General features: G+C 42.9%; 1 protein-coding gene across 2 annotated transcripts in view; it reads right to left on the bottom strand.

Annotated features, from left to right (window-relative positions):
• Positions 1 to 13,548, bottom strand: part of LOC118391312 (connector enhancer of kinase suppressor of ras 2-like) — a 76,445-nt gene that overhangs the window by 12,781 nt on the left and 50,116 nt on the right. For both annotated transcript variants that reach the window (XM_035782575.2, XM_035782576.2), the window contains 5 exons: positions 9,559 to 9,607; positions 9,395 to 9,443; positions 9,029 to 9,201; positions 6,879 to 6,952; positions 6,305 to 6,376 (listed from right to left, as the gene is read on the bottom strand). In XM_035782575.2, coding sequence (XP_035638468.1) covers positions 6,305 to 6,376; positions 6,879 to 6,952; positions 9,029 to 9,201; positions 9,395 to 9,443; positions 9,559 to 9,607 — 417 coding nt within the window. The remainder of the gene's footprint in view (positions 1 to 6,304; positions 6,377 to 6,878; positions 6,953 to 9,028; positions 9,202 to 9,394; positions 9,444 to 9,558; positions 9,608 to 13,548) is intronic.

The raw sequence follows: 13,548 nt of genomic DNA, 5'->3' as shown, positions 1-13,548 counted from the left end.
GAGTCCGTAGGGGAGTTGCATCAATGAGACAAGATCATAACTACCAATTGGATTTCACAAAAATGCGGGCAACGCCATGGGCCTTAAAGGTTTGAATACACTGGCCATGCTGTCAATCCAGCATGACTTCTGCCATGTTCAAAACAACTGGAAACTCGGAACTGAGAAATATCAGACTTCATTGAGTTCAAGACAACTGGGAACTCAGATAAAACTAGCTGCGACTCTGAAAATACAGAAAATAATTTTGAACAGTCATCCAACTCGGCATTCCAAGTCGGGATTTCGGGCCTCTTTCTAGAGACCACAAGGATCGCCGCGCTACCTTCCTGTTGAAGTGAGCACAGCACAACAAGGTGAGTCCAAATGTCTTGTATGCTGCTGCATAAATGATGTAATATGCCAGGGAGATATGTATACTGTAGCCAAGAAAGTAATACCAAGTGTATGTTGTGTAGTAAGCTGTTATGTGCCTAACCCTAATAATTTGGTCCCTTTCCCCCTCATAAATGTTGCCTACTGTTCTGACTTGATGGTGCACATGTAGCCTATAACTTATTTTTAGAGAACTGTAATCATCGAATATTGTAAGAGCTTTCATTGTCTGCTTATATGCCCCCTTTATTTATCCTACGGTTCTGACTTGGTGTACAGGGAGAATACTGTAAGAACGGCCCATTTTCTGAATTCTGTCGCTGTACATTTCAAAATTGCTGAACAAATAGTTATATTGACAACGTCAGTCCTAACTCGCTCATTAGTCTTAATCGGAATTATGGATTGCCTCTTATCCGCTGATTGTTCCCCTATGCCATAGTTTATACATCTCACTTGTCAGCCATATCAGCTATGTTTTTTAAAAAGCCTGTAAATGAGGCTGAATGAACTGTTTCACTACCAGACAAGGGTCCGCTGATAGCCAGGTGTAGCTGTGGTAGGCCCTAACACGGTTGTGGGCATGGATTGTCACCGTTATAGTGAAATGAATGTATTGTTTAGTGTTGTGTTGTGTTATGTAGTGGCTTTACTGGCATGCATCAAAAATAAATAATTGTTTGCCACACCAAGATTTACATGCTAAAATCGCCACTGAATAGGCCAATAACTTCCAACAACAACTAAGTAAAATACATAGGCCTAAAGCTGACAAATAAGGACAGTAGAAAATATCCAAATGAAAATTCTGGTTCTTTCAATCACATTCATCTCTCTTCTCCGCATGTCTGCCTCCCTTTCTATCTGTCTTGACTTGAGCTATTGCCAGTGAAGTTCAACATTGCATCAAATCATCAGAGGGTCCCGTCTGAAGCTGTCATTAACAAACTTGCACCAGTGTATCAAGTTGCCTATTCCAGGCCCTTAAAGTTTCCTGCTCCAGTAAGCCCGGGAGAGTGTCCTGCTCCAGTAAGCCCGGGAGAGTGACCTGCTCCAGTAAGCCCGGGAGAGTGTCCTGCTCCAGTAAGCCCGGGAGAGTTTCCTGCTCTAGTAAGCCCGGGAGAGTGTCCTGCTCCAGTAAGCCCGGGAGAGTGTCCTGCTCCAGTAAGCCCGGGAGAGTGTCCTGCTCCAGTAAACCCGGGAGAGTTTCCTGCTCCAGTAAGCACGGGAGAGTGTCCTGCTCCAATAAGCCCGGGACAGAAAGCAGCTTTTTATGACGTTTCCACTGGATATATATATATATTTTGCTCTTCACCAGAAGCCTCAAATACTGAGGAACTATCATGCGCAATGGATGTTAAAAACAAAACTGACTTTGTTGACTTGTGTGAGGCGAGGAAAAAAATGAGTGGTGTACGTGCTCAGTTAAGACAAAAATAAATCAGACATCGGCAAATGGGCCCTTCTTCCATATGCATGCATTCTGAAATGAGACACACCATATCTTCACCACACCTCCTCCCCTTCTTGATGCCACATTTTAAATTACACTAAAGACACATTATCTTCACACATATTTCAGATGCTTTTTACTGACAGCCGCAACTCAATCAGCTAGACCTATTGCCACGCGCACTAATCAAATTGCGGGCTTCCCATACAATCCACAGCCATTTTTTAAAAGAAGCTAATGGTCCTCTGTGGATAAGTCATGCTCCCCGGTGAAGTATTTTGAATGATTTTATGTTGACAGGAGTAATTATATAATTTTGGCTAAACATCCATTTATTTTAGGGCAATCCAGCATCCTAACCGTGCACAGTTTATGGAATGTACGTATCATTAGGATCATAAGATCATTGTTGTACATGCAATTCTGATGTACAACAATAACTTTCAGAGTTTTGGCAGTTTCATCTCACCAACAAAAAAAATGTATACCAAACGGCCTGTGAGGAGTGCTACACAAACACGCATAACACAGTATAAAAAACCCGGAAGTCAGGGAAACTGGAGAGCGGTATCCTGCACGTTTTCCAGTTAAAAGTCTCCATTCTCTATTACTCAGTTGAGTTTACTTCACATGTAGGTAGCGAATGTAATGGATTTGTTTGCCAGCGCAAGTCTAGATAGCACTAGCTATATTATGCCTACAACAGTGAAGTTTCAGTCCACTAGGTGCATCTCTACAGAATGGGCATGTCTCTGGTGACATGGACATCCCCATGCATGCACCTTATCAAAATATGACTAATTCAATATTGCACCATCCCATTCTCTGTGTTCTGTCTGCAACCATAACCAGTATTATCAACCAGGAATAATGAAACATAGAATAATGATAGATGTTTGGAGAATCTATAAATTATGTATGACCACTGGAGTCTTTGCCACTCAAAATATATTTTTATGGAATATTTTGACATTTATTTATCACTCAAAATCATGCCAAAGCATATTATGTAGGAGGGGTTATTTATTTTAATTTTTAATCATTTGACATGATTTATATTCATCGGGTCACGAACATATGGACTTTGAAATTAACAAGGGAGACGTTAAATGTAGGCTAAGTCTGGCATAAGCTTATTCCCACACTTTACAATAACTCTGTTGCAGTGGTCTTAGGTAGTCTCCATATAGTCTATCCCCTCCATAGCGACACTGCTGCCCAGTTGAAGAGTGTGTGATCTCTATGCAGCACTACAGCACCATGCGCATTCAGAAAAGAACACCTCAGCCTCAGAATAATCCCTTCTGGGGGCATGAGGTCATAGAGTCATTATATCCTAATGTAGGCCTATTTGCCTACTAGCCAAACAAAATGCAGAGCAGGCATGATGCATGCAACTCATCATTCCAACATATTTGAACATTTAATTCATCCTTCATTCAGTTGTCAGTCAGTATGTCATCCATTCTGTCATTTGTCAGAGTTACAATAGGAACTAAATCAAAGAGAATAGAACAGTCTTACCCAATTGTTTATTGAAATCCATGTGTGTATTCAAAATTATCTAAATTCTCCAAAGTTATTTAGCCTATCACTTTAATAATTCAATGTTTCATTTAGGCCTATCCAAAAACAAAAATAGGCCTTCAACTTGTATGCATTGCAATTTAGGCTATCATTTTGGGTACTGGTGTCTTGCGGAATAATTGTAGAACTCTGTGATTTATAACTTTTTATTTTAGGCTTCCCCTTAAAAAGAGACCCTAGCTCACAGGCTTCTAAATATATTTTAAACAAAATAATTTAAGAAGCCCATGCAGTGGCTGATAGGGAAAACAGATCTGGCAATAAGAACAAGCTATAGATAGTCTTGACCATTTGGGACCTCTTGGCTATTTTGCTCAGGGCCGGTTATAGCCAAGACTTAATCAATATTTTGTTATGTCTCATTTATTGATATGGATATAGCCTCTGCATGATGGGGTTGTGCAATGCAAATGGCTATAACAAGCCTACATACAAAGTGGGATTCACAAATCAACAGTCAAAATGCCTAATATAAGGCCTACAGTCCGTGCTCCCAAATACTGGAAAAAGTGTAATTCATTAGGTTACATGATCACCACAGTAGCCCCACACGGCTATAACAATTAATTATGCAATTATATGGCCATTAAATAACACACAGAAGCATGGCATATTTAGATAGTGGAATAGGCCGAGCCTAAATCTTATTTACTTTCTATTTTGCAGCTCAGGCGGTTATTCTGGACAAGGCTCTTCTGTATCTTTATAGTATCATTCTCACACAAGTCATTTGCTGAAGGCCCAAGCCAATACTACGCCATCTAGTTGTACTACGCTGTTATTGAATGCCGTTCTAAAACAAGCTCTTGACATTTATTTTGGAAATGAAACCGAAAGCTGCAAAGCAACTCTTACGTCTGGGCTCGAGTTGCTTGATTGACTAGCTACATTCAGTTCATGTCCTTTACAGATGCCACATTCCTGACAAAAGTTTGTATGTATAAAAAAGATCTGTAACCGAGTTAAGGGAGACAAAGTAAGAATTGAACGTGTAAATGTTCATTCATAGTCGTAACATTGGGTTTGTATGTTTACAGATCAAATATAACAGTTCGTTTCATGTTTCACGCATGGCTTTTCTTACGATCCTAACAATTTACGTATGGATTTTCTTATGATCCTAACGATACATACATTCAACCTTTTAGCAGCTATCTGGCTCCATAACTGTGCACCCATCATCTTTCCTTTCTAAATCGCAAGAGTCTGAAACTAGAGATCTGCATATAATGACGAGATGCTCATGTCTCAGCCCTAACAACGTGAGTCTTTGTCCCAAAGGCGGGAAGGCAGGCGACAAGTTTAGGTCTGCATATTATTCCCATAGAAACGCATTGGTCTTATTTATACTGGACAGATTTTGTCAAGAGAGCCCTCTCGCTTTGCCTCTTCCTCTGCTGAAACTATATCACTGAAGAAACCACCCGAGCGAGGGAAACAGCACCCCTCTATATGTAGCCATTATGTCTCAGTATTGGTAGACCATGTATCTGATGCTGTCTGGCCAGGAATCATATGACATGCCATATTATTTTGGTCCTTTAACTGAGATTGATGCGTCTTTCTGTCGGCGCATGTCTGGGTCAATATTTAAATATTTTATTTTGACGGGCAAGGAGGTAAGGTAGGGCGGGTCAGGCCCCTTTAACGCCGGCTCTGTATGTTGCACTATAGTCTATATTTCTTAAGAATATTCGTAATTAAAGAACCAGTCTAGTAAAAAAATATATATATTGTAACAACCCTGGGTTTATAAGCGCGAATATCGACTCTACCGCTCGAGCATGCTTTTGGGGCACAGTCGATAGCGCGCTGGTACCTGTTTCATTACATTGGTGTCAGAAGTGATCGGACCTTGCATCCACAAACGTGTGTGTGCTTGGCCAGTGAGCGCGTTCCTATAAGATGTTGAGTCGCAAGCTAGCGCGAGGATGCGCTCTTTGAAAGGAGGGAGTTGTGTAACGATCCTGGCTTTATAAGCGAGGATATCGACTGCCGATCGAGCATGCTTTTGGGGCACAGTCGATAGCGCGCTGGACTTCGGGCTAGAAGGTTGAGGGTTTGAGACCTGCTCCCTGCCTGTTTCATTACAATATATATTTCCACACCATGAGGTTGGAATAATACTGTGAAATTCTGAAAATTATGATAATGCCATTTTAGTGTAAGAGCTGTTTGAAAAGTTCCTAAACCTCTCTGCCAATAACTGCTAGTTTTCAGTTTTCCCCTTCCCACTAAGGCCACTCCCAGACAATCCTAGCAGAATTCTTGCTTGAGAAATTGCTATTCTCTAATATGCTTTTTTGTTTATTCTTGACCATTTTAAGGTACTTAATTGTTACCCAGAAATGATTTGATATTGACATAAAAACGGCTGCATTGGACCCTTAACAGTCTGCATTGAAGAAAATAATGTATATCGATGGCATGATATGCAATCTCTGAATCCTCTCACATCCTTTCTTTTGTTAGTGCTACTCAATCAATAAAAGGGAATTTGTGATCAACACTGCCACATACTTGCAAAGCAAAGAGCCAGAGATGATAACAAGTGAATCAATCACAACACAAGGGAAAGATTAAACTGTTTCTGATGAACAAAGCAGTAGCTGATGACCCAGAGGGTGCCTTGAAACATGATACTTCCTGCTCTTTTTCATCTCAGTAGAAAACAAAGAAAAATAACATTTCAGTAGAACACAACTACAGATATCTAAAGTATATTTTCATATTCCTCCTGTTTAAGAATGAACGGAGAACAATGCACTGAAACAGATAATTCGCCTAAGAAAATAAGCTGTTCACCTACTGTACATTCTGTTGCAACCAAGAGAACATTTTATGAAATGAGCACACTAAATAACCCTACCATCATAGCACTGGTCTTACCTGTTCATCTCCTCCAAACAGTCTGTGGCAAAGAAGAAACTCTTGATCTTGGGATGGCAGGCTTTGAAGGCACTGTAACGGAAGCAGAAAAAAGATCAATTTAGTCCATGTAATGTTGTAGCCTTAGATCCAGACCACGTGGTACAATGCGAGCTTCAGAGCATTTGGTAATGGCCAAATAAGTGTACTGTATATGCAATGTGCTTATCGCCGCTGTTGTCTGTGTAATAGTGGACATGAGGCCTGGCTGGCACACGCCACACCTAGCCAGTTGACCCCTCTCTGATCCCTATGTGACCCAATCAGCTTCTCAGGTGGAAACAGACACCTATTACTTCTACTACTTTGTGCCACGGCTATTTAAAGCTCTTATTATGAAAATACAATAGTCGTGCCACAGCATCATCTGTTTCTGTGTTGTCCCTTTGAAGCCAAACAAGAAGCACTCGTGCTGGCAATAATGTATGATGCGTTTGTTTTTGTGTTTCATTTAGGCTTTGTGTTTTCTTCTAAATCCTCAGGTTCACTAAAAGTTTGAGAGACAAAATAAAACATGAATCCCAAAAACACTCACTGTTTCCTTCTGCATTCAATCGCTCGATCTATTCGGAATTCAGGTAGGCTGATGAAACCTTCAGCCTTCTCGTCCTAGGGAAGGAGAAGTAAGGGAAATAAGAAGCAATACATTGCCATATGCCTGTAGAGATGACACACCTCATTAAGTATACCAGACACACTGGAATATGCTGTACACTACATGTCACTTCAACATACAGTGCCTTCAGAAAGTTATCACACCCCTTGACATTTCCCACATTTTTTTGTGTTACATCCTGAATTTATTATGGATTAAATTGAAATTCTGTGTCACTGGTGTACAATACCCCATACCCTATAAATACCCCATAAATACCCCATAACGTTGAAGTGGGATTATGTTTTAAGAAATGTTAACAAATAAATTAAAAGCTGAAATGTTGAGTCAATAAGTATTCAACCCTTTTGTTAAGGCCTAAATAAGTTCAGGAGTAAAAATGTGCTTAATAAGTCACATAATAAGTTGCATGAACTCACTCTGTGTGTAATAATAGTGTTTAACATGATTTTTTCATCTCTGTACTCCACACTTACAATTATCTGTAAGGTCGATCAGTCAAGCAATGAATTTCAAACACAGATTCAATTACAACGACCAGGGAGGTTCTCCAATGCCTCACAAAGCAGGCCACCTATTGCTAAAAATACAAAAAAGTAGACATTGAATATCCCTTTCATCATGATGAAGTTATTCATTAGACTTTGGATGATGTATCAATACCACCAGTCACTACAAAGATACCGACGTCCTTCCTAACTCATGATTTCACCATGAGGCCAATAGTGACTTTAAAACAGTTACAGAGTTTAATGGCTATGATAGGAGAAAACTAAGGATGGCTCAACATTGTAGTTACTCCACAGTACTAACCTAAATTACATAGTGAAAAGAAGGAAGCCTGTACAGAATGCAAATATTCCAAAACATGCTTCCTGTTTGCAATAAGGCACTAAAGTAAAAGTGCAGACAATGTGGCAAAGAAATTAACTTTATGCCCTGAATACAAAGTGTTATGTTGGGAGCAAATCCAACACAACACATCACTGAGTACCACTCTTCATATTTTCAAGCAAGCTGGTGGCTACATCATGTTATGGGTATGCTTGTCATCGGCAAGGACTAGGGAGTTTTTATGATAAAAAGAAGCGGAATAGAGCTAAGCACAGGCAAAATCCTAGAGGAAAAACTGGTTCACTCTGCTTTCCAACAGACACTGGGAGATAAATTCACCTTTCAGCAGAGCAATAACCTGTAGATAATAGGCAGAATCTACTGCACACCCAAAGCTGATTTGAGAAGGTGCTGGAGGCAAAAGGCAAAACTGGAGAAACAGGAAAGAAATCTCTGCACACTTCCAGTCATATGCAAATGTAGTTTAATTAAGCTGAGCTTTCGGTCAGTCGACCTTCATCAGAGCATATCTCCACAAACAATAGTGGGACAAATATGGCCACACAGTGAGCCAGAGCCAGTGAGCAGGACAATTACCTTAAGCACAAGGCCAAATACACACTGGAGTTGCATACCAAGATGACATTGAATGTTCCTGAGTGGCATAGTTAGGGTTTTGACTTAAATCGGCTTGAAAATCTTTGGTAAGACTTGAAAATGGCTGTCTAGCATTGATCAACAACCAACTTGACAGAGCTTGAACAATTAAACAAATAATAATGTGCAAATATTGTACAATCCAGGTGTGCAAAGCTCTTAGAGACTTGCCCAGAAAGACTCACAGCTGTAGTCGCTGCCAAAGGTGATTTTATGTATTGACTCAAGGGTTGTTGACTACTTATGTGAATTAGATATTTATGTATTTAATTTTCAATCAATTTGCTAACATCTCTAAAATCATGTTTTCACTTTGTCATTTTGGGGTAGTGTGTGTAAATGGGTAAGGAAACATCCATTTTGAATTCAGGCTGTAATACATCAAAATGTGGAATAAGCCAAGGGGTATGAATACTTTCTGAAGGCACTGTACATGGTTCAGTATCTGGAATATGGCCTATAGTGTTGCTATATCTGACAAACCTGCAGATCGTGTTGGTAAACAGCAAGCCTGTTGTGGATAAGAGAAAATAAAGTAATGTTTGACGGCTGCATTGTACTGTCAGAGAGCAGCTTACATTCTGGTTGGTGTACCAGTAGAGCGAGGAGTCCTTGAGGATGAACCAGTACTTCTTCCACTTCTGGGTGAAGTAGCCCTTGGCATCCTTCTTCTTCCACAGCCAGCCCTCACAGTCCCCATGGCCCAGGTCTTTACAGGAGATACGCCTGCGGCTAGCACTAGTCAGAGAACCTGGTTGGAGAGCAGGATATCACAGGAAATTCTTATAGACACATGGACACACTAAACATTCCCTGGATGATACTGTATCCTTAATACTAACATCATTCCAACCCCATCACAAATCCTAATATAAAAGAAAACTATTGACAAAGGTTCACCAAAAGAAACCTCACAGTGAATGAGTTAATCCCTCATGTCTTACCTTTGGTTCTCTTTTTGGTCTTAGTCCTTAAAGACGCATAGTGAAATGACTGCAAGGAGAGGGAGGAAGAGAGGGTTTGATTAGAAGAGGTGTCTAAAGTACAGTACTGTACTCATATTAGGGGAGTAACAGTAGTACTAACTGTTTCATATAATTTGCTTTACCTTCCTCATGGATGAGCCTCCTTGTCTCTCGATGCCAAAACTAGCATACCTGGGGAAAGGGAAGATCAGGTGAGTAAGCATGCAACAAAATGGAGGCTAACCCTCTTTATCTGGGGATAAGCTGATCCTGTACTGCTATCAATGTAATGATACTATTCATAAATAAAGGGTAGAATTATAACTTGATATCTATGTGAGTAAAACACTAAATCATATATTCCATTGACATGAGTGCATGAGTTACATACATGAAACATTGATTTGTTTGAGTGTATCTCTTGATAGAATTAGTCCAAAAGAACTTAGTCCCCATTTCAGCATCTTTATCCTCCCCAGGGCTGGCCTGAATTCCCATCTGGACATGGCTCTACTGACAGATGGTACCATGCATGGTACTGGAACATGATGGACACTGACTGAAGAAATGGATATCACATATCATTCTCAATCTAAGTTTCACTACTTACTTTTGTGATATACTAGATATAGATGTTATACTGGATGTCAGTGTATTAAGTAAAGCAGTATGTGTAGCATGCAGTATGTGTCACGACTTCCGCGGAAGTTGGTGCCTCTCCTTGTTCGGGTGGCGTTCGGCGGTCGGGGAGGTCACAGCTCCACTACGTATGATAATGTAGGAGGGTTATGAGGAGAGAATTAGTCTCTTTCTGATCGATTCTCCTGCTTTCCCTGTGGTGTTGGAGCTTCCCTCGTTGGCCTATCATGACCCCACTATTTTGTGGGAACAGGGGGCTCTTAAGGGATGGTCACGTCAGTGCTCAGGGAAGTGTGTAGGTGTTTCCATAGGTGCAACTACGGTGGAGTCCAAACCAGGTCTCCACCATGCACATCCCCCCTAAATATGCCGATTTGGCTCTCGCCTTATGTAAGAATAAGGCGATTCAACTACCACCTCATCGACGGGGGGATTGTGCGATAAATCGCCTGGTAGACGCAGCACTTCCCAGGAGTCACGTGTATCCTCTGTCACAGGAAAGACGGGGGCTATGGAAACATATGTCTCCGAATCTCTGGGACAGGGATACATTCGGCCTTCCACTTCACCTGCCTCTAGTTTATTTTTTGTGAAGAAGAAGGATGGAGTTTTACGCCCGTGTATTGACTATCGAGGTATAAATCAGATCACGGTGAAGTATAGTTACCCACTGCCTCTCATAGCCAGTATGACAGAGTCACTGCATAGGGCTAGCTTCTTCACAAAATTGGATCTCAGGAGCGCTTACAACCTATCCGGGAGGGGGAAGAGTGGAAGTCGACATTTAGTACCACCATATGTTGATGAATGCTCCATCAGTCTTCCAATCCTTTGTAGATGAGATTTTCATGGACCTGCAGGGTGTAGTGGTGTATATAGATGACATTCTAATATACTCCGCTACACGCGCCAAGCATGTGTCCCTGGTGCGCAAGGTGCTTGGTCGACTGTTGGAGCATGCCCTGTATGTCAAGGCTGAGAAATGTCTGTTCTTCCAACAGTCCATCTCCTTCCTAGGGTACCGCCTGTCCGCAACAGGGGTGGAGATGGAAAATGACCGCATTTCAGTTGTGCGTAATTGGCGACTCCAACCACGGTAAAGGAGGTGCAGCGGTTCTGAGGGTTTGCCAACTACTACCGGAGGTTTATCCGGGGCTTTGGTCAGGTAGCGGCTCCCATTTACCTTCTTGCTAAGGGGGGGACCGGTGCGACCGCAGTGGTCAGCTGGGGAGGACAGGGTTTTATGTCACCTGAAGGCTCTGTTTATCTCGGCTCCCGTGCTGGCCCATCCAGATCCCTCTTTGGCATTTATAGTAGAGGTGGACGCATCTGAGGCTGGGATAGGAGCAGTGCGGTCTCAGCGCTCGGGTACGCCACGAAAGCACCGCCCCTGTACTTTCTTTTCGAAGAAGCTCAGCCCAGCGGAGTGAAACAGATCGGGAGCTGTTGGCTGTTGTCAAGGCTCTGAAAGCGTGGAGGCATTGGCTTGATTTTCTAAGTCCTACCGTCTCCTTCCTTTGCCCGGTCTCCCTACGGCTCTACAGACTGTGGAGGCCCTGTTCACCCACGTCTTCCGGCACTACGGGGTGCCTGAGGATATAGTTTCTGATCGGGGTCCCCAGTTCACGTCTAGGGTCTGGAGGGCGTTTATGGAACTTCTGGGGGTCTCGGTCAGCCTCACCTCAGGTTTTCACCCCGAGAGTAACGGGCAGGTGGAGAGAGTTAACCAGGATGTGGGTAGGTTTCTGCGGTCTGATTGCCAGGACCGGCCGGGGGAGTGGTTGGCTTTCATTCCCTGGGCAGAGATGGCCCAAAACTCCCTCCACAACTCCTCCACTAACCGATCTCCTTTTCAGTGCGTACTAGGTTATCAGCTGGTTCTGGCACCGTGGCATCAGAGCCAGATCGAAGCACCTGCGGTGGACGTATGGTTTCGGCGCTCGGAGGAAACATAGGACGCTGCCCAAGTGCATCTGCAAAGGGCCATCAGGTGGCAGAAGGCGAGCGCCGACCGCCACCTCAGTGAGGCCCCGGTGCACCGGGTCTGGCTCTCGACCCGAAACCTACCCCTCCGCCTGCCCTGCCGGAAGCTGAGTCCGAAGTTTGTGGGGCCATTTATAGTCCTGAGGAGACTGAACAAGGTTTATTATAGGTTACAGCTCCCCCTGGTTACCGTATTAACCCCTCGTTCCATGTGTCTCTCCACAGGCCGGTGGTGCTGGTCCGCTCCAGCAGTCTGAGGTGCGGGAGGTTCCTCCGCCCCCTCTGGACATCAATGGGGCCCTGGCATATACTGTGCAAGGCATCATGAACTTAAGGTGTCGGGCGAGGGGCCTTCAGTACCTCGTGGAGTGGGAGGGGTACGGTCCGGAGAAGAGATGCTGGGTGCCGGTGGAGGACATCCTGGACCCTTCCTTACTGCAGGAATTTCACCGTCTCCACCTGGATCGTCCTGCGCCTCGTCCTCCGGGTTGTCCCCGAGGCCGGTGTTGGCGCGCTGCTGGAGCTGCGCATCAAGGACGGGGTACTGTCACGACTTCCGCCGAAGTTGGTGCCTCTCCTTGTTTTGGCGGCGTTCGGCGGTCGACGTCACCGGCTTTCTAGTCTCCACCGATCTACATTTATTTTTCCTTTTGTTTGGTCTTGATTGCACACACCTGGTTTCCATTACGTTATAATTTATTCCCTATTTAACCCTCTGGTTCAATCATGGTTTTGTGCGTGTTTATTGTTGTCAAGTTGTCTCGTTTATGTGCTCTGGAATTTTGTTCTCCTTGATGGAAGATTGTTTTTTGAGTAAAGTTACGATTATTACTCATCTCTGTGTCCTGTGCCTGACTCCGCCTTACCCACATCACCTAGACTATTGACAGTATGTGTGTAGTGTATTTGATTTATATAATTATGTAGCTTTTCTTTGTTTGCTTTTGAGGAAACTAATAGGCTCTTTTTTTGGTGCATTGTTGAGTAGTATGAGTTTGTACATTTTTCCATCATACTGACACCTTGGTTTTAACATAATTACTCTAACACTGAGTAGGGCCTTCACCTATCCAGAAACTCTGTGTAAAACTGGGTGCTGCTGCATCCATTCTACCAATGAGAATGATCTAAAGCTTGATACATTTAGAAAAATAATGTATTGCCTCCAGCAAGTGAAAGAAGCAACCTAAACCACGGAGCAAGTGGCAGGAAATCAGGTTCAGCCAGTCTCTGTCTCAGTAGAACTCAGCACGACGCAACACAAACCACTTAGGGGATGCGCTACTCATGCTGGCTATCTATGATGACCTTATTAGCTCTCATCACTGTAACAATGGCTGAGAGGAATTCTCTACTGCCAGACCCCCATTTTACACCTACATGGTTGAAGCACCCACTGAACACTGACTGAGGTGTTGAATTGTAGCATAAATTGAAACAAAGCAGTGTTTTTTTTTTAAATAGAACCAGGAAATAAGATTTAGGCCAATGAAAGGTAGAGGAAATATGTT

The sequence above is a fragment of the Oncorhynchus keta genome, chromosome 12, assembly GCF_023373465.1.
Source record: "Oncorhynchus keta strain PuntledgeMale-10-30-2019 chromosome 12, Oket_V2, whole genome shotgun sequence".
Lineage (NCBI taxonomy): Eukaryota > Metazoa > Chordata > Actinopteri > Salmoniformes > Salmonidae > Oncorhynchus > Oncorhynchus keta.
Note: the sequence above shows the minus strand (reverse complement) of the source record. Positions and strands in the feature narration are given on the sequence as shown.